This window comes from Zootoca vivipara, chromosome 8, assembly GCF_963506605.1.
Source record: "Zootoca vivipara chromosome 8, rZooViv1.1, whole genome shotgun sequence".
NCBI classification, from domain to species: Eukaryota; Metazoa; Chordata; class Lepidosauria; order Squamata; family Lacertidae; genus Zootoca; species Zootoca vivipara.
This window is the reverse complement of record NC_083283.1, coordinates 15498268-15519066: the sequence shown is the minus strand read 5'-3', so window position 1 is coordinate 15519066 and position 20799 is coordinate 15498268. Positions and strand designations below refer to the sequence as shown.

The 20799-nt window shown below is 45.4% G+C and overlaps 1 protein-coding gene across 1 annotated transcript in view; it reads right to left on the bottom strand.

Annotated features, from left to right (window-relative positions):
• Positions 1–20799, bottom strand: part of EXT1 (exostosin glycosyltransferase 1) — a 258264-nt gene that overhangs the window by 26414 nt on the left and 211051 nt on the right. The window contains exons 2-3 of the mRNA XM_035124490.2: positions 7647–7740; positions 4897–5004 (exon numbers count right to left, since the gene is read on the bottom strand). Coding sequence (XP_034980381.1) covers positions 4897–5004; positions 7647–7740 — 202 coding nt within the window. The remainder of the gene's footprint in view (positions 1–4896; positions 5005–7646; positions 7741–20799) is intronic.

Sequence of the window (20799 nt, the reverse complement as noted above, 5' to 3'; positions counted from 1 at the left end):
ATTATGCACAAGGCAAGCACCTATGTTTGCTTTTGATTTGTGCTGCTCTGCATTTTCCTCTTAGATATTAGATTACACACAGCGAATGCTTTCTCACTCACGCACACCCTTCTCGCTTATTGGAGGGGGTTGGGGAAAATCCATTTCCCAATAAAATATTCTTAATTAGAATACATCTGTTCTCTGCATTGCCTCTTGGGAGGGGCAGGGGGAACAGCTTGGTGGCAAGGATCTCCTTATGTCAAGCACAGATTTCATATAGACTTGGCATCAAGTTCAACTAAAATTGGAATTTGCTACCAAGGAGTGTGGTGGAGTCTCCTTCTTTGGAGGTCTTTAAGCAGAGGCTTGACAGGCATACGTCAAGAATGCTTTGATGGTGTTTTCTCCTTGGCAGGGGGTTGGACTGGATGGCCCTTGTGGTCTCTTCCAACTCTATGATTCTAAAAGCAGCCCAGTTTGAACTGTCCAACTTTCCTGAGGTTGCTTCAGCAAAACATTAAGCCCATAATGAATGTCAGATGTGAAACAAAAGGTCCCAAGACAATGGGATGGGTTGTTGAACTACAACTCTCAACATCCCTGAAGATTGGCTGTCTGGCTGAGGCGGATGGGAGTTGGAGTCCAACATTTGGAGGTCACCAGTTTCCCCCACCCCTGCATTAGAGCCATCACTGAAGATATGGCCAGGAGGAGAACAGCCAGTTATATCAACTGTTCAGAGCCAGACCAGGACTGCTGAGACCCTGGTTATTATCACGGTATGCAGAGGGTGCATTTTTCCTATGATGCTAGAGTATTATTTTAAAACTGCTCAGTTGCCTTTCCAAATAACCTCTTCCTAAGGCAGATCACAACAGATAATCTAATACCCAAACCTAACTGTGCAATCAGAAGCGAGTCCCATGTATCCAATGAGGGTTACTCACGAGTAAGCACATTTATAATTGCGGCCTACTTTCACTTATTATTATTATTATTATTATTATTATTATTATTATTATTATTATTATTTACTAAACTCATAGCTAAAATGTTACAGGGCAAAAATATCTGGGCAATATGTACAGGTAGAATGTTTAATGGCCACATGCATTTGGAGACAGATTTTTGCAATGTTTAAGCGTATGCATTTTTACTTGTTAGGCAGCTATTTTTGCAGTATAAATTTGCATTGATTGCATTAAGTTATTTTTCCCCAAGCGCTTTCAGCCGAATCTTTTGATATATACCTGCGTTTGAGACGAAGAAGAAGCATCAAATCCATTAGACAGAACGAGCCATTCATATTTGCAAAGCAGGGGGAAAAGCTTATTTTCTAAACTATATATTTTTGTGTGAGTTGATTCTAACAGATGGGAGCTGAAATCAGAGCTCCCATTTTAAACCGTGCTTGGCTATTTGCTATTAATCCTCTTGGCCTAGAAGTTGGGTGTGGGAAATGATGGATCTGTGCTGATTTGCCACAAATACACTAGAATTATTAGAAAGGGATGACGTTTTAATAGCAGGTCATTTGTGTAATAATGGGGAAGAGGAGATGGGGAGGGGGAATGACTTTTGCATTAAAAATGAGGGTAGGGTAGGGGGAGAAAGAGAGAGAGAGAGAGAGTATCTAACTGGTTCAAGCTTCCCTGGAGTGGGAGCTGGTGCAAGGATGAAGAGAATATGTAAATAAAAACATCCGAGCTAGTCTAAAAATGAGAAATGAGAAACTGTAACACAACAAAAACATTTCCCAGAGCAGACATTCCGGCTCAGCGCCAGGTCTTTAAAAACCACTGTTAATAATGGTGTAGTAGCTTGCTTTGGTAAGGAAGCAGCTGTGAAGAGAATCAATTCTGCATTACAAGAACAGGACAAAGATTTGGAACATTAATGTCCCCATGTGGGGAGGCGGGGGGGGGGGGAAGAGAGGGAGACCCGGAATCCTCCCTTCCCTTTGTCGTCTTCTGCAACCAGCAAGCCCAGATCCTGCAGCTGGGTCATGCAGATTTTCAAAAATGTGCATGATTTAAATATTTCGGTTGCATGGCAGGGCCATAATCAAGCTATAGAGCTCTGCTGGACCGCTGGATAGCTCAGCTGGTTCAAGCACGGTGCTGATAACACCAAGGTCGTAGGTTTGATCCCCATATGGGATAGCTGCATATTCCTGCATTGCAGGGGGTTGGACTAGATGATCCTCAGGGTCCCTACATGTCTTTAATTCTATGCTTTGCATTGGAAGAGCAGACAGAGGTGCATAAAATTAGTACCGGCAGGGAGAAAATGAATAGGGTGAATTTTCTCTTCCTCTCTTGCTATCAGGCATGGGGGATTCTCTCCTCCACCCCAGTAGCATCAAAGAGCAAGGAAGAAACAAGAAAGTTCGTATTTATGGTTTTATTCCATGGTGCAAGACGAAGAATCCTGTCCTTAACTCCATAGCAATGTTGCTCACTCTGAGCTCCTGCCCTTCTCTCCCCAGCAATGGCCCTTGGCTCTACAGGGGCCCCCAGCAGTCAAATGTCGTTGAGCCCATTGCTGTTGAACTCTAATTGAGCGATGAGATCTAGGGGAGGGTGGCTCTTCTATGCTTTCCAAGCTTGCTGCCCCCCCCTTCTTCTAACACCTAATAACTAAGCTGTTCTGAGTTCTGCTGTAATTCAATCCTGTCTCCCTCTTCTCTGGAAGCTACTGCAGAGGGGGGGCAATCACCACCATTCCCCCTCCTCCTCTTGAGGGAAGCAGAGGAGAAGGAGGGGGCTATCTCCAACCCTCCTTCTCCCCCTCCTCTTCGGTCCAGTCCATGACACTTGCAATACTAGAACTGCGGGTCATCCAATTAAGACGAATGGTAGGAGATTCAGGACAGACCAAACAGAGGGCTGCTTCACACAGGGCATAATTCAACGGCAGGGGAGTCACCAACTTGGATGGCTTTCATGGGAGGTTAGATAAATTCATGGAGCCTCATGCTATTAATGGCGATTGGTTAGGAAGAGCCATGAATAGAAGCCATGTCCAGAAGAGGGCAACCAAAATGGTCAAAGGCCTGGAAACGATGCCTTATGAGGAACGGCTTAGGGAGCTGGGCATGTTTAGCCTGGATAAGAGAAGGTTAAGGGGTGATATGATAGCCATGTTCAAATATATAAAAGGATGTCATATGGAGGAGGGAGAAAGATTGTTTTCTGCTGCTCCAGAGAAGCGGACACGGAGCAATGGATTCAAACTTCAAGAAAGAAGATTCCACCTAAACATTAGGAAGAACTTCCTGACAGTAAGAGCTGTTCGGCAGTGGAATTTGCTACCAAGGAGTGTGGTGGAGTCTCCTTCTTTGGAGGTCTTTAAGCAGAGGCTTGACAGGCATATATCAAGAATGCTTTGGTGGTGTTTCCTGCTTGGCAGGGGTTGGACTGGATGGCCCTTGTGGTCTCTTCCAACTCTATGATTCTATGAATACTAGGGAATAATGAGAGAAGGTCTACTGCTTGTAGGATGTCCACAAGTATCTGGTGGGCCGCCATCGAAACAAAATGGCCTTGAGCCCTAGGGCCATAGCTGTCAAGTTCTCCCTTTTTAAAGGGAAATTCACTTACGCTGAATAGGTTTCCTCGCGAGAAAAGGGAAAACTTGACAGCTATGCCTCGGGCTCACCTTATGTCCTCATGCATTACAGAATGGTGTATTTCCAATTACTGAAGAAGGAGGAATGGTATCTTAGTGTGTTGAAATATGCAGAGTTAGCAATAAGAGATCAAAATGATAGAACTTACAAGGAAGACTGGAAAATATTTGTAGATTATTTTAAAAGTCAGTGTCGGCAGGTAAATACGGTAGCAGGATTAGAGCAGATTCGGCGGTATAAGGTAAAGTGAGTTTAAAAGAATATGAGAGGGGAAGGTATGGAATATTTAGCATATGCAGAGTAGATGGGTAACTGAAGAAACCATGGAAGAAGGGGGAGGGAAATCGAGACTACTGGGAGTGTTTGGATGGTTGCAGTATAAATGTGAAATATGTAACAAAAAGGCAAATAAAAAAGTTTATATACAAAATGGTATCTTTGTGTGGGCCTGGCCTGGCTTGACTGTGTAGCTTGGCTGGTCTCACTTTCTCTTCCCAAGAAACTACTGTACTGGTTTGCAATAACTGGCCCAGGGGAGAGGCGAAAAAGACCCAAGGGACATGTCCATCCTTTCTCCATGTTTCTACATCATATCCCATTGTGAAGCCATTCTGAGCTGCCCCCAAATAATGTCTTGCAGCATGGAATACTATTGCACCCAACATCCTGCCCCCTAGAGAAAGGGGACTAGGAGACTAGGAAGGGTCTGAAATTTGAAAATTCCCGTACTGATCTGCAGCTCTTGGACTTATGTGTGGATTGGAACTTAGCTACCCACCAGAATCTAACTTCCGAATGCTTAAACCATCAAAACGCACATTTAAATGTGTACCTTGAATGAAAAGTACACATCTACACCTCAAAACACCTATTTAAGTCTGTCAACTTCAACTGGTCTCTTGTGAGGGTGACTTAAGTTGGATACCAGCCACTGAGAGCGTTCAGAACCATGAATATCTTGGAAGTTGAAAGAAACTTTCCCCTTCCAAGCACTTTGCAACTCAGAAGCTTGTGTGTGCATTCCTCTAAAAAAGAAATGAGCTACTCGTACATTTTTAACCAAGACATTTGGAGGCCTGAGTGACCTTCATGTCAGAATGTGAATGATGCCTTATTAAATGAGTTAATATTCACAATGACACAGACAAATCCCTCCTGATAAAAATCTCTTTTATAGCCGTGACCTTTCGGATACATCTTTCCTGGAAGTGTGGGGGAATGGCTGCCACTGTCAACTACTCTGACGAAGGCCGCCGTTTCTCCCTCCCCTCCCCCCGCCTTACCTGTAATAACAATCTCTCATCCCCTATGACGGCAGCTTGATTCCAATCAATCACTTCAGAGAATGGCAGCTCCCATCCATTGCTGAGCATCACAGGAACACAGGCAGCCTGCGTAGGCAATCATTAAAATCAGGAAAATGGAAACAAGTTGCAGCAACTGGCCCTTCCAAGGCCCCGTGGCAATGAAATTGCAGCCTATTCTGCAGAAATTGGACTTTAATAGGGAATTGTGTTGAAAAGTACTGTGGAACCATTGCCATGCCACATTTTAAGGATCACTGAACCTTGGGTCTGGCAGGTCTACTATTGGAAGGCTCATACACTCAGACCACAGAGAGAGAGAGAGAGTGGGAAGCCCATCAAGGGAGTGGCCCTTGTTTATTCCCTCTAATGCCTGGCTACTTGCATGGGTACACACAGATTGGTACAGGCCCACTGGTACACCCCTGTGTGGGCTTGCTGTTGGGTCAGAAGATTCAGCAGATGCAGAAAACGGCAGCTACGCCGCTGTGTGGGCCACCCTATCGCAATCATATTGCATTAGTTCTGGAGGGTTTGCCACGGCTACTGATTTGCTATTAAGCCAAAACATTGTTTTTAAAAATAATAATAATAATAAATAGGGGGGTTCTTTTAGTAAAGATTTTCAAAACACGGAAAAGTACATGGCATCTCCACTTTCAATTCACAGGGTCTTTATCACGGTTGGTTTACACATAGTGAAAGATGCTTTTGTCACAGACATCTTGCGGTTGGGGGGAAAGAGAGGGGAGAGAGAGAAATAGGGGGTGTTGTTCTTTCATTCTGTCACACAGTGTTAGTGTAGGGGGTTGTGTCAGCATCATGTGGGTAGGTTCTACACCCACCCACCCAAGGACCCAGGTGGCGCTGTGGGTTAAACCACTGAGCCTAGGGCTTGCTGATCAGAAGGTCAGCGGTTCGAATCCCTGTGACGGGGTGAGCTCCCGTTGCTCGGTCCCGGCTCCTGCCAACCTAGCAGTTTGAAAGCATGTCAAAATGCAAGTAGATAAATAGGTACCACTACAGCGGGAAGGTAAACGGTGTTTCCATGTGCTGCTCTGGTTCGCCAGAAGTGGCTTTGTCATGCTGGCCACATGACCTGGAAGCTATACGCCGGCTCCCTCGGCCAATAATGCGAGATGAGCGCGCAACCCCAGAGTCGGTCATGACTGGACCTAATGGTCAGGGGTCCCTTTACCTTTTACACCCACCCACCCATTGAGAAGAAGAAGAAGAAGAGTTTGGATTTGATATCCCGCTTTATCAGGAGTCTCAAAGCGGCTAACATTCTCCTTTCCCTTCCTCCCCCACAACAAACACCCAGCAGCTGCATGTGGAGGAGCGGAGATGCGAACCTGGTTCCCCAGATTACGAGGCTACTGCTCTTAACCACTACACCACACTGGCTCTCTTGAGAGAGGTTACCAGGGATGAAGGTGCTTTTGTTGATATACAAAGCCCTAACGACTTTAGGTCTGCATATCTGGAGGAAGGCCTGCATCCATATAAGACCTTCCTGCATGTCGAGATCCTCGAGAGAAGGCTCTCCTGATTTTACCAACCCCAGTTGAAGCACATTCCATGGCAACCCAGTGGGGAGGGCCTTCTCTGTGGTGGCACCCAGCCTATGGAATTCCATATCCTCTAAAGAAAGCGGGCCTAAACTCTGATGAGCTTTTGGTGCCTCCTTAAAACTCACCTGTTCACCCAGACCCCTGCTGGCTATTAATTCCAAGCTTGGTTATATCACTGGCTACAGTGATTAGAATTTTAGATTTTAATATATGGATTCCATTGTATTCTATTTATATCTTTTGGTAACTCCAGCACCCTCAGAATGTGGGGAATGCCAGCCGGGAAGAGACCTTTCCTGAAACAGTGGAAACCCCTTCTCCACAGGGCTGCTTCCAGCAACTTCATTTGACAGCTTCGGTCATATTCTCTATCTTGGCCTTTGATGGTTCAGGCGTTTTGTTTTGTGGGATCCAAATTTGTCAATGAGGCATCTTTCCTTCTACGGCATGGCCTCCTCCACCTCCACTTGTGCGCCATGGTAACAGGCTCATTTCCTTTCCATTCACAACTGTGCCATTCACAACTGACCCTACCGTTTCCAGTGCCTGCTGTTTTGAAATCCCGGTGGATCAATGGAGGGTCAAGGACAGACGTCACCGCGGCAAAGCAGAACCCTCCTGACCCTAGCCTTTTGCTGCAGAGACGCCCTTTATTTTCTAACACTTATTTTCATGCCATTTTAACCCTGGGCATGCTCTCCCCTGCAGATCGCTTCCCTGTCGCCTGCCTGTTCAAAATCCAACCTAATTGATGCCGTCACTTAGAACTTACTTAGTATGCAACGTGAAAAACCGGGCAGAATTTATAGGCAATTTTGTCTCGGCTGAATTACAACAATGAGCCTGTATTATTTATTTCCTCCTAGCTTCCTGGTTGGGTGAAGTCAGTGTTTCTCCAGGAATATAGATTCTCTCCCCCACCACCCCGCACACACTCCCCAAGTTCAACAAACCCTCTTAGGCTACGTCAACCCAGCTTTGGTGAGGGCAGAATGGCTGCCAACTGCTCCTGAAGTAGGAACGCTGGATTATGGACTATTAGGGAAATGAAATCTCCAATCCGCCTTCCTCTTGCCTCGCTATCACACAGCGCAGAATTCCAGCTGACAGGAGTGCTAAACGGCTCTAAGTCTCCAGTCAAACGGTTGATCTTACCTGCAGCGCCTCCAGGAACCTGAAGGATCCCAGCCTCCGGCCGCGAGGGACGAGACAGAAAGTGGCATTGTGCAGCATTTCACGATAATCATACCTAACAGGAGAGAAAGGGGGGGGGGGAATAATAAATTATCAATGAGCCTGGGAGTAACTGTGCATGCTAATGTAAACATCTGGCACTGCACATCTGGTTAGGCTCATCGCTGGACCAGCTCACATCTGCAGTGTTGGCATTGCATTAGGGGAGACACAACAGGAACAAAAGCAAAAAAAAAGAAAAGAAAGGAAAACAAATGTAGATGGCAATATGCAAGCAACTGAGTGAGCTGAATTGAGTCCCTGTGCTCAGTGCCCGGATTTACGTAGAAGCTAAACAAGCTATAGCTTAGGGCCCCACTCTCTTGGGATCCCAAAAAAACTTAAAGAAAAGAAAAAAACACCTGGATGTACATTTACAAAATATAAGATAAATAACAAATAAAATAAAACCTGCATGCAGAAACAAGTGTTTTGTGTTGTGTAGGCTCCTATGGTGTAAGCAATGGGCTCACCCTGTTAGCCTGCTCCCTAAAATATCACGGGTTTGCTCATTTCTATATATAGGGTGCTTACATTCTGCATGTGCAAATGGCGTTAGATACCTATTAGGTCCATAAATTACCATACGGCATATATTCAACACAAAAAAACAGCACAGGCAATTTGTTGTTGACAAAGAACAGCTGGACTGTATAAAGGGCCCCAGTAGCTTAGGGCCTCATCAAACCTAAATCTGACCCTGCCCGTCCGACAGATTATTTCTGTTTAAAAGCAATGGAGGATGGGCAGATAGGATGGGTAAGAGCCTATAGCAGGGTTTCATACCCTCCAAAGGTCCCTATTTTCCAGGGACAGTTCCAGAATTACGAAAGGCACCCCTGCTTCTGGTTTGACCCCAGAATGTCCCTTTTTCTTATTTGCTGGCGCCGCCGCCGCCAGGCTCAGGGAAGAGGATGAGCCGGAGCTTGCCCTGAGCAGCAACGGCAGTGGTGGCTGCAAAGGGGCACCCCGTTGCCTTTCCATGGCCCCCACGGCCAGCCTCCTCCCTCGGGCAGCTTGTGACGGCGGCTGGAGAGTGGGGGAGAAGGAGGAGAGGCTGCTGCTGCCCCCAAGGCCCAGTCTAGTGTGATGCACTGGCTCAAAGGGGAAGGCAGCCCTGGGCGGGAAGAAAGGAAGTGGGAGGGGACAAAAATGGGGGCTCAAGGAGGGTCAGTTGCGGTGGGGGGAGTGGGAAACGTCCCTATTTTCACCCGAGGAATGTTGGAGGGTGTGGGGTTTGCAGTGCAATGCCGTCACTGGTAAGAGAAGCAGAGAATAGGGGCGCCTTTAACAGAGGTTCAAGGAGACAGGGAGAGTGAACGCAGGGGATAAGTAGCATACTAGAAAATAGAGATAGAGAAGAATATAGTTTGGTCCGCATTTTTAAGTGAATGGCCCTCATTTTTTACCTCCTGGGTTCGTATATCAATTTGAATGCATTTTTTTTTAATTCACTTAAAATAATCACAGATTATTGTGGAAACAGAAGAGTGTCATGGAAAAGTGTCGTGTCTCAGAAATAGACGACCCACCTCACTAAAAGGGAACCTGCGCTTGGAATTTGTCCTGCTTTGCTGTTCTTTGTAAACACGACAAACATTGCAAACATTGTCTGTTTTTCTCGTCTTGGGATTTTTGGTTTCGCATTGTAAACTACCCTTGGGAGAAGTTGGGATTAATATTATGTCTTCATATTACACACACACACACAAAATACAGCATCTCTTTTGACTAAGCAGCAGAACAAAAACCATTTGTTGTTTGGAAAACAGTCTTGAGATGCATTTCTGAGCTCAACAGATGCTATTGCAATTTTTGTTGCTAGAATGATCTTGGGGTGAGGAAGATTGGCTCAGATTAATGTCAGATTGTTATCATTTTTTAAAATAAATCTATGTTTTGAATGTGTGATTAATGAATTGATTTAATGCACCCCATTAAGTCACTCATGCTTTCCATTCTGGAAATATTGATGCAAAAGCTGCCCCACGAAGGCATCAATTTATTGTCACTGAAGAAAGAGGCTTGACAACCGATACAGCCAACCAAGAGCAACAAGGCACCGATACAATCTCACCTTAATCAACCCAGTAAAGGATGAAAAATGGCTAGAAAGAGTCAGATTGTGTAACTGTGGGCCAGCAGGGGACAAATTAGCTGGGCTAGGGAGGGAGAAAGAGCAATTCTAAATTTGTGTGTGTGTGTGTGTGTGTGTGTTGTGATGCAAGACTGGTTTGGAGAAGAAATTTTGGCAATTAAACACCGAGGACCGGTGACCCCCCCGCTTCTCAAAATTAAAGCGTTTAGCTAGACCCTACTGCTTTCTTTCCAATTCCATCAATCATTTCAGAACCATTTACCAAAAACACACATCAAATCCCTAACAGTTTCAAGCCAGTTATTAGCTAATTGTGCTTTTGGCAATCCTGCAAATGGCTCTCAACTTGCCAAGCCTGCTGGTTCCAGAGAGAAAAAGGATCAAGATTGAATCTCTCCTTGCCCCCCCCTCACATCCCTTAAGCACACACCTTCCCTTTCTACAGAGATTTCTGTACTCTACAAATAGTATAGTAAAATAGTCGATTTTTTTTTACTTTGACAGTAAAATCCTGCACAAAGACTTCGCAGTGCTAATAATCTCATTTAATCACACCCTGCAGACACTGAATGTTTTAAAGGTATTCTCTCTCTCTCTCTCTCTGTGTGTGTGTGTGTGTGTGCATGTGCGTGTTTGATAAATCTATACTGTACATAGACATACAGTGGTGCCTCAATTTACGAATTTAATCCATTCCAAAGGCACCTTCGTAGGTCGAAAAGCGCCACTGGAAACACGATTTCCCATAGGAATGCATTGGAAATGGAAAAATTCGTAAGTCGAAGCAACCCCATCTAAAAATCCGTAAGTCGAAAAAACCCTATCAAAAACCGCCGCTCTTTCCATTCGGATGCCAAGAAATGCGTAAGCGTGCAACCATTTGTGCCATTCGTAAGTCGAAAAATTCGGTTGTCGAGTCGTTCGTAAGTCGAGGTATACCACTGTATGCATTTCTGCTTTTATATTTACTCTCATGAGGCTGTGAAGACTGGAGTAAACTAATTTTCAGTTACAGGCCCCATCATTAGGAGAGTCGCATTTGCTGAAAGTAGTGTGTATAACTTGCATGGGAATAAGCGTGGTTGTACGGGGGAAAGCTTCCCGCCCATCTGGCTGGGTTTCCCCAGGCACTCTGGGGGGCTTCCAACAAAATATTAAAACACATTGGTCTGTTAAACATTAAAAGCTTCCCTAAATAGCTGCAATGATGCACAGTTACGCTGATCAAATCCCAACCAGCCAACCAAATCCATATACAGTGTGTATGGAGAGAATTCTAGGAAGTCTACTATGAACAAGTGCCAACTGACCCCCAAAATGCCCGTATCTTAGAATCATAGCATTGTAGAGTTGGAAGGGAACACAAAGGTCATATTCCCCCCCCCCGGATTTATTTTGCCCAAGGTGGGGCTCGAACATGCGACCCTGAGATTAAATGTCTTATGCTCTGCTGACTGAGCTACCCCAGCTGCTGTATCTGTTCCTTTTAACAGCACTGAAATTTGCAGAAACCAGCAGGCGGGGCTTTTCCAGATGTGGTGAGTAGCATCACCATCTTTTCATGCCTGCACATCTGGCTGCACTTGGAAGCACAGAAGCAAGGGCTAGTAAAAAAAAGCTGGCAGTAAAACACTGGAAAGGGACGAACAGAAGCGCCTGTGAGCTCTCGTTTGCAGACACAATGCCATTCTGTGTCACCAGCCTTATAAAACAGGGCAGCACGTACTCTGCACTGGAATAAAATTAAATCTACGCACCTAGGCATTCCAAATTCAGCACAACGGAAAAGCCAAATCCCACAATCTGCATAGCTTATGCAAACTGGGAGAATGCCAAATTGCTTTTATTTTGCAAACACCCTGCAACCTTTATGCATTTTCAGCAATTGTTTGCTTAGTCGCGGAATGAGCCACGAGACACCCCAGACGCTCAGCCTCCAAACACTGGAGATCTTAGGCAGCCACCCACCTGGTTTCTGAAGTTCCTCAGCAGACATTTAGCCCACATACAGACACTCAAGCATATCTCCACATCCATAAGGACTAGAAGCTTGCCATAAAAACGGAAAAGAGAAGAAAGAAAGCAGTGCTATTCAGGAAACCGGACCCAGCTTTTGTACCCACATTCTGCGTTCCTGAGGAATCACAGCATACATCCCACCCTGCTTATATCCGCAGGATAATTAACAATAGCAATTTCTTTTTTCCCGCATGGGCAGCAGATTGACCTTACAATTCAACAGCTTGCTTGGCACCATTCATGGGAGGGAAGCCACATTAAGAAGACAAAGTTAAAAAACAGAAGTTGCTATCTCTCCTTTTCTACGCACCAGCCTTTTTCTCCCCCTCAGTGTTTGTCACACGATGGGAAACTTTAACATGTACTAGAATAGCTTCCCCCTTTAGGGCTAATATATGCCAGACTTATATCTCCCATCATTAATGTTCTAAAAATGTGAAAATCCAGTTAATGTTCTGGATAGCTACAAGCTCTGCAAAATGTCAGTTTTAGAGATGACTTAAGAAAGAAAGAAATTCAAACTCTTTTTTAAAAAAAGTGGGCTAATAAATGCGAATGTGGCAAATTTTCTATGCTGGAACATCTTTCCTCCCCTATAACCTTGTCTGCTCCTGAGATGCAGAGCCTGAGGTTTTCAATGCTGGGTCACCGAAAGTCTAACCACCTACCTCTACCCTTCAAACATGGATAGCTGTGTGAGATGCTCAAAGAAGAGCATGATGGGAATATCTACACTTGCTATTCGTCCAAGCTGGAGAAGGCTCCATAGCTCATTGGTAGAACTTTCGCCTTGCAAGCAAAACATCCCAGGGTTCAGACTGACTTGTAACCGGCTCCCCCCCTTGTATAGGGCATGCTAGACAGATGGGAACACTATTTCCTCTCTTCCCGGGTCTCCCTCCTCTTGTCCTATATGACATGCTTTGTTGGGCGCTGGAGAAAAGGACAAGTTGTGTTTCCCTTTCTTTGGCTGCGTTCTTTGCAAACTGGGTTTCCCAAATCAACTGCAATGGCCAGTGGGATGGTAAGGAAAGGCTGGTTGTCTCTCTTTATACTGAGGCTTCCTGAATTAATAATAATAATAATAATAATAATAATAATAATAATAATAATAATAATTTATACCCTGCCCATCTGGCTGGGTTTCCCCAACCACTCTGGGCGGCTTCCAGCAAAAGATTAGAAATACATTAAAACATTAGTCATTAAAAACTTCCCTAAACAGGGCTGCCTTCAGATGTCTTCTAAATGTCAGATAGTTGTTTATTTTTTTGACAGTTCAGCACTGCCCACACCAGGATAGGGAACCTCAGTCCTGGGGGCCACAGGAGGAGCTCCAGGCCTCTCTATCCAGCCCTCAAGACTACATAGTTAGGCCATACACTCACCTGAGCCACTGCCGTCACTACCTATGATTTGCCCCCATGAACTGACAGTTTGGGCTGGGATATATCACTGAATTCCAATAATGCTTCTTAGTTACCTGGATTGAGGATAGGGAGAGATGTGTGGGTATGTAGAAACCAGTCCCTATTTGCGCCGAGAACTGGCTGGACGAGGAAGAGTGGAGGGTGCCGCTTGCCCAAGAGACCCCCAGGGAGGACTCCGAAGAAGACTTAGATCCTGGATCATGGTGGTGGGACACTGGGGAAGGGATAAGTTGGGAGGTGCTAGAAGCAGGAGGTTTGAGCAATCAAGGGGAGTCAGAAGAAGGGTGCCCTTTCTGGAGCTGGAGGCTGAGAGTCTCAGTGTGAGCACAGACTCAGAGTCAGAGGTTGCCCCTGCCACCCAGCAGCAGGACAGGCCCAATCCTGCTGGGTCCCCTCCTCCCATAACACCCTGCCTGAGGAGTGTCCTGCTGAGCAACGGGCCAGACAGGCCCAGGGGGGGAGCCCACCCCCTTACCGCAGTCTCCGTCTGCTTTGGGGGGGGGTGTCCAGAGGTAGAGGCTGGAGGGGAAAGGCGGGGTCAAGGGTTAGTTTCGCCTCGAGCCAGAGAACTCTGTTGTGTCGCTACTTTCTGTGAATAACAGCTCATCGCATTACGCGTCTCAAGTTCTTTCCTGCCCCGTGGATGCCCTGTGCTTGCCCGACAGCTGCTGGACACCTACTGCACGAAGGTAAGTTCATGTTTATGGCTCTGTCTACTTTTGCCTCTGCCTCTGCCCAGCCGTGGAATGTGGTCCCCGACTGGCTTTGCCTCTCCAGGATTTCAGATAGGAATCGTCCTTTGTCCTAACTGGAGAAGTCAGAGAGTGAACCTGGGAGCTTCTTGCACGCCAAGCATGTGCTCTACCACTGGGCGGCAGACCCTCCCCAAGGAAGCAGAAGAGCATAGCTAAAGGACGGGCAGTTGACCACCTCTCCTTTACCTCCTCAAGTGGAAAAAAAGGGCTTGGTTTGGTCCACCCGTGTACCTATTGTCTCATCTCTATCTAGATCTGCTCGTGCTTGCAGACCTCACACAGAATTTTGGCAGCGGTTTCTATAGGTTAATTATGAATTGTGAGCAATTTGGGAATTCCAAAGGGGGGGAAAAAGAGAAAGAGTTGGCACCATGCGTGCGTTCACATCTTATTAAGAGCTGAATATCTTTAACAATATCCTACTTAGAAGTTGTCCCTGAAGGGACAGGAGATAGACAGTTGGTAACCTTTTAAGAGAAATGGATTAGTTCGTTATATTAGACTTGGAAGGCGATCAAGGAAAATTTGAGGCCGCTTTTGGAATACAATCACGATATGAAGGTAAAGTAGGGGCGGGGACTACCCAGAGACATTTTTAATCAGATTATACAGCAATGGACCTAAGAAACTAATTGAGCAAGCCTTATGGCAAAATAAAATAAAACGGGGGAAATAAAAATCCGAGTCTGCTTTAATCAGGCAAATATCCAAGTGCTTTTTTGAACTTCTCGCCAGAAACATCAAAGAAGCACGCAGTGGAGAACCTGCTGCGTTGACCCACTCAGTGAGTCCCACTGAGCTCATTGAGGCGACTCCCTAGTGAGTTTGCTTTAGGATTGCAACGGGAGACAGCTTTAAAGTCTGGGAGTATAGGCTCAGCCCAAAACCAAATTAGTTTGCAAGGTGGGTTTTCCACCAGAATAAATTCATTTTACATGGGGGGGAAGGACTGGAGGTGGGTGGGTGTTTGTGCGCAGGGTCGGTTCAAGAGAATGTTGAGCTTGGGAACTCCAAGAAAGGCGAAGGGCCCACTGAGCCCAATGCCCAGGTAGATTAGAGGCAGCACGAGGGAACCGAAAACAAATGCCATAGACATCTACTCTACCGAGTAATGCAAACCAACCCAAAGGGTAATGCTTCTGCCGCCAAGCGCTGCCCCGTGTGGTGAACCACTGAACTGCAAGTAGCGGCTTGCCTCCGCCAGGAGTCATCTGGTGAACCAATCAAGTAAGAAGTATAAATGGGTCCCTTTCACAGCACTGAGGCCTACCTGAGGTTCCGTCAAGACATTTTGGCACCTGAGGAGAACCACAGGATAGAACACCCCTTCCTGCCAGGGAAGAAGGGGCGAGTAAAGATCTACATCAGGAACAAGGGAGGGGATAAAGATCTACATTGGGATCTGCTGATCCCCGGGGGTGCTGCTTGCCTCATGGGTGGGCCGGCCCTGGGGAAGGGAGATAGCTCACTGGTAGGGCATCCGCTCTACTTGCACAAGGTCCCAGATCCCTGGTAGCTCCAGGGAAGGTTGGGAGACACCCTGGAGAGCTACTGTCAATAAATGTAGACAATACTGAGCTAGATGGACCAATGGTGTGAGTCAGTAGAAGGCAGCTCCCTGTGTTCCCAGGACTAGGCGCAAGCTTTGGTTTTTGTTCTACGGACCTAGCTTTCCGATTCTGACCGCTCTTTGATCTTGACCATTAATCTGCTTTACAGCTCCTGGCTCCTGGCTCCTAATACAGTCCACCGCACATAGTACAGCCCTGACAAGGCCATATGAGGAAGAAATAAATTGTAAAGGTGTCCACTCTGCCTTCTGGCATGTGCACTTGGGCACCAGCTATCCACCCTCTGCCCCAAACAGACCAGGGCAAAAGCACCCAAGAACACGTACTCCTAAACATGGGACTTTACAGAGCAATGGAGAATAATAATAATAATAATAATAATAATAATAATAATAATAATAATAATAATAAACAAGAGCAGAAATTTAATTTTAGGAGCTTGACGCAGCACAAAGAATGATCTATCAGTCTGACACACAACCCCTCCCCTCCATCTGTGAAAAGCTTCTCGAATGTGTGAAGTGGTTATGCAAGCGGCAACCTTTCACCAAGGTCCCTTTGTAGGAACCTGAATCACAGCCTCTTAACAGAGCAAAAAAATGCATCAACAGCCAGCCTGGTAGCAGATTGTGGGATAACAAGCATCTAAGAGGCTCCATTTGGACAGAGATGTTTTGTCTGTTGGAGGAAAGATTCAAATGCTTCCACCCACCTCGGCTCTATTACATCTAGCTGAAAATCTAAACACTGGCGAGCAATTTCTGACATATCCCAATTATCAATCATTTTTATGCTGAAAAAGTGCTCTTTCTTAGCTGGATCTAGGCAAAAGCGTGAAGTGTGAGAATCTCAGGTCCCCAGGTCTCATGCAGTGGGGAATCAAGGGCAGAGTAGCAGCTTGTATGCTGATTTACATCCGGGGTAACCTAAGGTGGTGTTCTCCCCACACAATTGGACTACAGTTCCCATCATCCTTGATCACTGGCAATGCTGTCTGGGGCTGATGGGAGTTGGAAGCAGTGTTAGAAATTAGCCAGGCGCCAGGTGCATTTTGCGACTGGTGCAGGTTCAATGGTGACCATGTGGAAATCTCTGGATGCCAGCTTGATGACTGACATCTGTATCCCCCACCCCCAAGTAAGCAGAAGAGCTTATTTATTGCATTTATATCCCACCTTTTTCTCCTAGGAGTCCATGGTTCACCCCCCCTCCTCAGTTATTCCCTACAACTACCCTGTGAGGTAGGTTAAGAGGCTGTGACTGGCCCAAGGTCACCCACTGAACTTCCTGAGTGAGGATTTGAACCCTGGCCTCCTAGGTCCTAGTCTGACACTCTAACCACTACACCACCCTGGCTTCCTAGAGTACTTCTGTTATGGGGCAGGCCAATAAATTAAGCAGGTAAATAAATAAGGGGAAAGCAAAATGTCACTGAGAGAAGGATCTGAAATATTTCCCTTGAAGCTTGAATTCCTTTTTATTCTGGATTGTTTTATTTGATGTTTTAATGTGTTGTAAACCGCTTTGAGATTTGTTTTCTCTTTAAATTCTAGAGCAGTATAGAAAATAATGAGAATAATAATGATGATTATGATCATTATCATCATCCCACTGGAAAAAAGAATGCCTAGACATTCTGTTGTGGTGACCACAACCTAGGTTTAAGATGCTATTTGGCGATTGGCTTATACACCTGAGTTTCTAACCCTGGTTGGAAGCCAACGATGCTTGAAGAAGACCATGTTGCCTACCTCTGTTCTAAGTACACCCCTAAAAAATGACACTTTAGATCAAGGGAAGTAATGCTACCACTGTATTCTGCTCTGGTCAGACCTCACCTGGAGTACTGTGTCCAGTTCTGGGCACCACAGTTCAAGAAGGATACTGACAAGCTGGAACGTGTCCAGAAGAGGGCAACCAAAATGGTCAAAGGCTTTGAAACAATGCCTTATGAGGAACGGCTTAGGGAGCTGTGTATGTTTAGCCTGGAGAAGAGAAGGTTAAGGGGTGATATGATAGCTATGTTCAAATATATAAAATGATGTCATATAGAGGAGGGTGAAAAGTTGTTTTCTGCTGCTCCAGAGAAGCGGACACGGAGCAATGGATTCAAACTACAAGAAAGAAGATTCCACCTAAACATTAGGAAGAACTTCCTGACAGTAAGAGCTGTTCGGCAGTGGAATTTGCTGCCAAGGAGTGTGGTGGAGTCTCCTTCTTTGGAGGTCTTTAAGCGGAGGCTTGACAGCCATCTGTCAGGAATGCTTTGATGGTGTTTCCTGCTTGGCAGGGGGTTGGACTGGATGGCCCTTGTGGTCTCTTCCAACTCTATGATTCTATGATTCTGTTGGAAGCCACTGTGTTAAGTACAGATGTGTGAATCAATTCACATGAGTGTTCATCGCATCATGCTATTGTTAAAGGGTGCTTATTCTAACCCTGGGTTTTTAACAGCATTTGCAGGAAGCATTCCCCAGGCCTAAAGTCTGTTGAATAATCATGAGGGCTCCATGTTTCATCTAAAATTAAAGTCTAAAGCTAAGCGTCTGTTCATGCCTGATCTTTTCCTTACTGTTATACAGTGGTACCTCTACTTACGAATTTAATGCGTTCCGAACGCACATTCGTAAGTCGAATCCCATAGGAATGCATTGGGAGAAAAAATTCATAAGTCGAAGCAACCCTATCTAAAAATTTGTAAGTAGAAAAAATCCTATCTAAACCGCATCCAAGATGGCGGGCGGAGCTCCATTCGTAAGTAGAAAAATTCGTAAGTAGAGTTATTTGTAAGTAGAGGTACCACTGTATATAGACTGCTGGTGGAGGCCAACCTGTATCTAATGGTCAAGTCAACCTGAGTCCAACATAGTACCATATCTGTTTATTGTAAATTTACAATATGGGGAATTCTGAAATTCTCAAATGACCATGCTTGGCGAAACAATGTGCCCATATATAACATGCTATTGTGAAAATATCCTTCCTGAAGCTATAGGGAAATGTATATTTAAAAATCAACACTGCAGGAGTAAACCCTCCACAAATCCAGAGTGGAGTCTCTAAGACGGTTGGATGGAGCCTTGTACGCCTCCTTCTGGCAACTCCTGCAGCCCAGCTGCTTCCAAACGTATTGCTCTGCTTTCCTTTGGACCACATCAGCGAGGTCTTGTCGTCTGGGCAGCCCACAACCTCCATACACACTGCCCAGGCTTTCACCCCGGAGATGTCACTTTGGTGCTGCTAATGCAACGATTCGCCTTCACCCCCAGAGGCACACTCCATTTCCTCTTGAAACAGATTGATGATGCCAATGGAATGGAAGATGAGGGCAAGTGGCTCACCTGTTTGGTTGGCTTCAAATTATTTGGGTAGCTATGTTGTTGTTCCTTGTGTGTGAAGAGATCCATTTTGTGGAGAAAAAGAGCAACTATATAGCCTTTTCAATCTAATTCTAAGGACATATATATGGCAGGCTGTGGAATAAGACCTTGGTTTCGTACATCCTCCCAGCTCTGTCCCAGTGCTTGGGATTGAAGTGGTTCAGTTTAGCAAAGTTCACCAAATTAATTCAAAAATCTCAGAACAACACCTGAAAGTAGTTCCCATACTTGCTGGGTGAAATGAACTTGACGTTAGTTAGTTTTGGGGTGGAAGTTTGAATGATTTCTAGTTAATCTATCTCTCTCTCTCTCTCTGTGTGTGTGTGTGTGTGTGTGTGTGTGTTTTCTTTAGACTCTTGAGACTTTCAAGCTTAAAGATCATACCTGCAGGGGGAAATTAATTAACCGATTCACATTCCACTGTGTGTGTGCTTTGATGGGTTTTTAAAAGCTTTCTTAAGTATATTTTATATTTCAGCACAGCAGCCTGCAACATTCTGAACGCTGAATTTTTGTGTGTGTGCCAAGGAACATTTGGGTGAACTCGAAGTAAACTGTGAACTGAACCCTTTCATTTTGTAAAGGGTCAAACACGAACTGGAATTAGTTCCTTTTTGGACATGCTGAACTTGAACTAGTTCCTTTCAGAAGGGGACTTCGCCTAAGCTAAGCTCGTTCCCAAATGTGGGGCTATAGATTGATCAATAAGCCATAACACTGGGGAATAAGGTCTCGTTCTCCCTCAGGTCAAGCTGCAATGGCAGCCTTGGGTGGACATTACCCTGCAGGAGTATATATTCCCAAGTGCTTCAAGTAGTTTTATTAGCTATTTTATTCTCGCTGTTGGGGTCTGAGGAAAGAGCCCCCCCCTTCCCCGCCCTGCCGTCATTCCACAAAGATCCGTCACACATTTTATTAGCTTTCAGCCTGCTTTCCATAATGATTTAGTGGTGCATGCTTTCAGCTAATACCTTTTTAGGCAGTATAAACAAATGGCCCTATTTGTAATCAATTCTAATTTATTCACACTTTAATTGAAATATCCCTCCTTCCCACCACCCATAGCTGAGAAAACATACACGACCTCATCCATCACGCAGGTGTAAACACCAAAGTGCTGTGCTGGCAATTATCAGAATGCACAACATTCCTGTAATTTCAACTTCTCGATCTAACACGCTGTTTGGGGGGGGGGGAGAAAAGTATCAGCCCTGTCAATCAATGCTCGGATTAGGCAGCGGCTCTGAATTCCCGAATAGTCATTATCCCAACCCGTAGAAGCAAACAGCAAGGGTTCTGCATCAATTAATCAGCCATAACTTACATTCCTCCCCAGTGTTTAAGGCTTCTCCCTCGTCGTCGCTACACTGAAGAGATTATAAACTATCCAGGGAACCATTTTAATTCATAATGGCCACGATTCCTCAGTCCCCTGCTAATTCTAGCCTTGGTCCTTGTCATGTCTAAAATCATGGAGTTTCACTCTAGATGGTGAACCCGTCTAGCTAGTTCTGCGATTGCCAGTATTAATGGTCTAGATGAGGGGTAGGCAACCTAAAGCCCGTGGGCCGGATGCGGCCCAATTGCCTTCTCAATCTGGCTCACGGATGCTCCGGGAATCAGCATATTTTTACATGAGTAGAATGTATGCTTTTATTTAAAATGCATCTCTGGGTTATTTGTGGGGCATAGGAATTCGTTCACCCCCCCCCCCCAAAAGAAATATAGTCTGGCCCACCACATGGTCTAAGGGACGGTGGACCGGCCCACAGCTGAAAAAGGTTGCTGACCCCTGGTCTAGATATTTCAGGTTTTAGAAGAC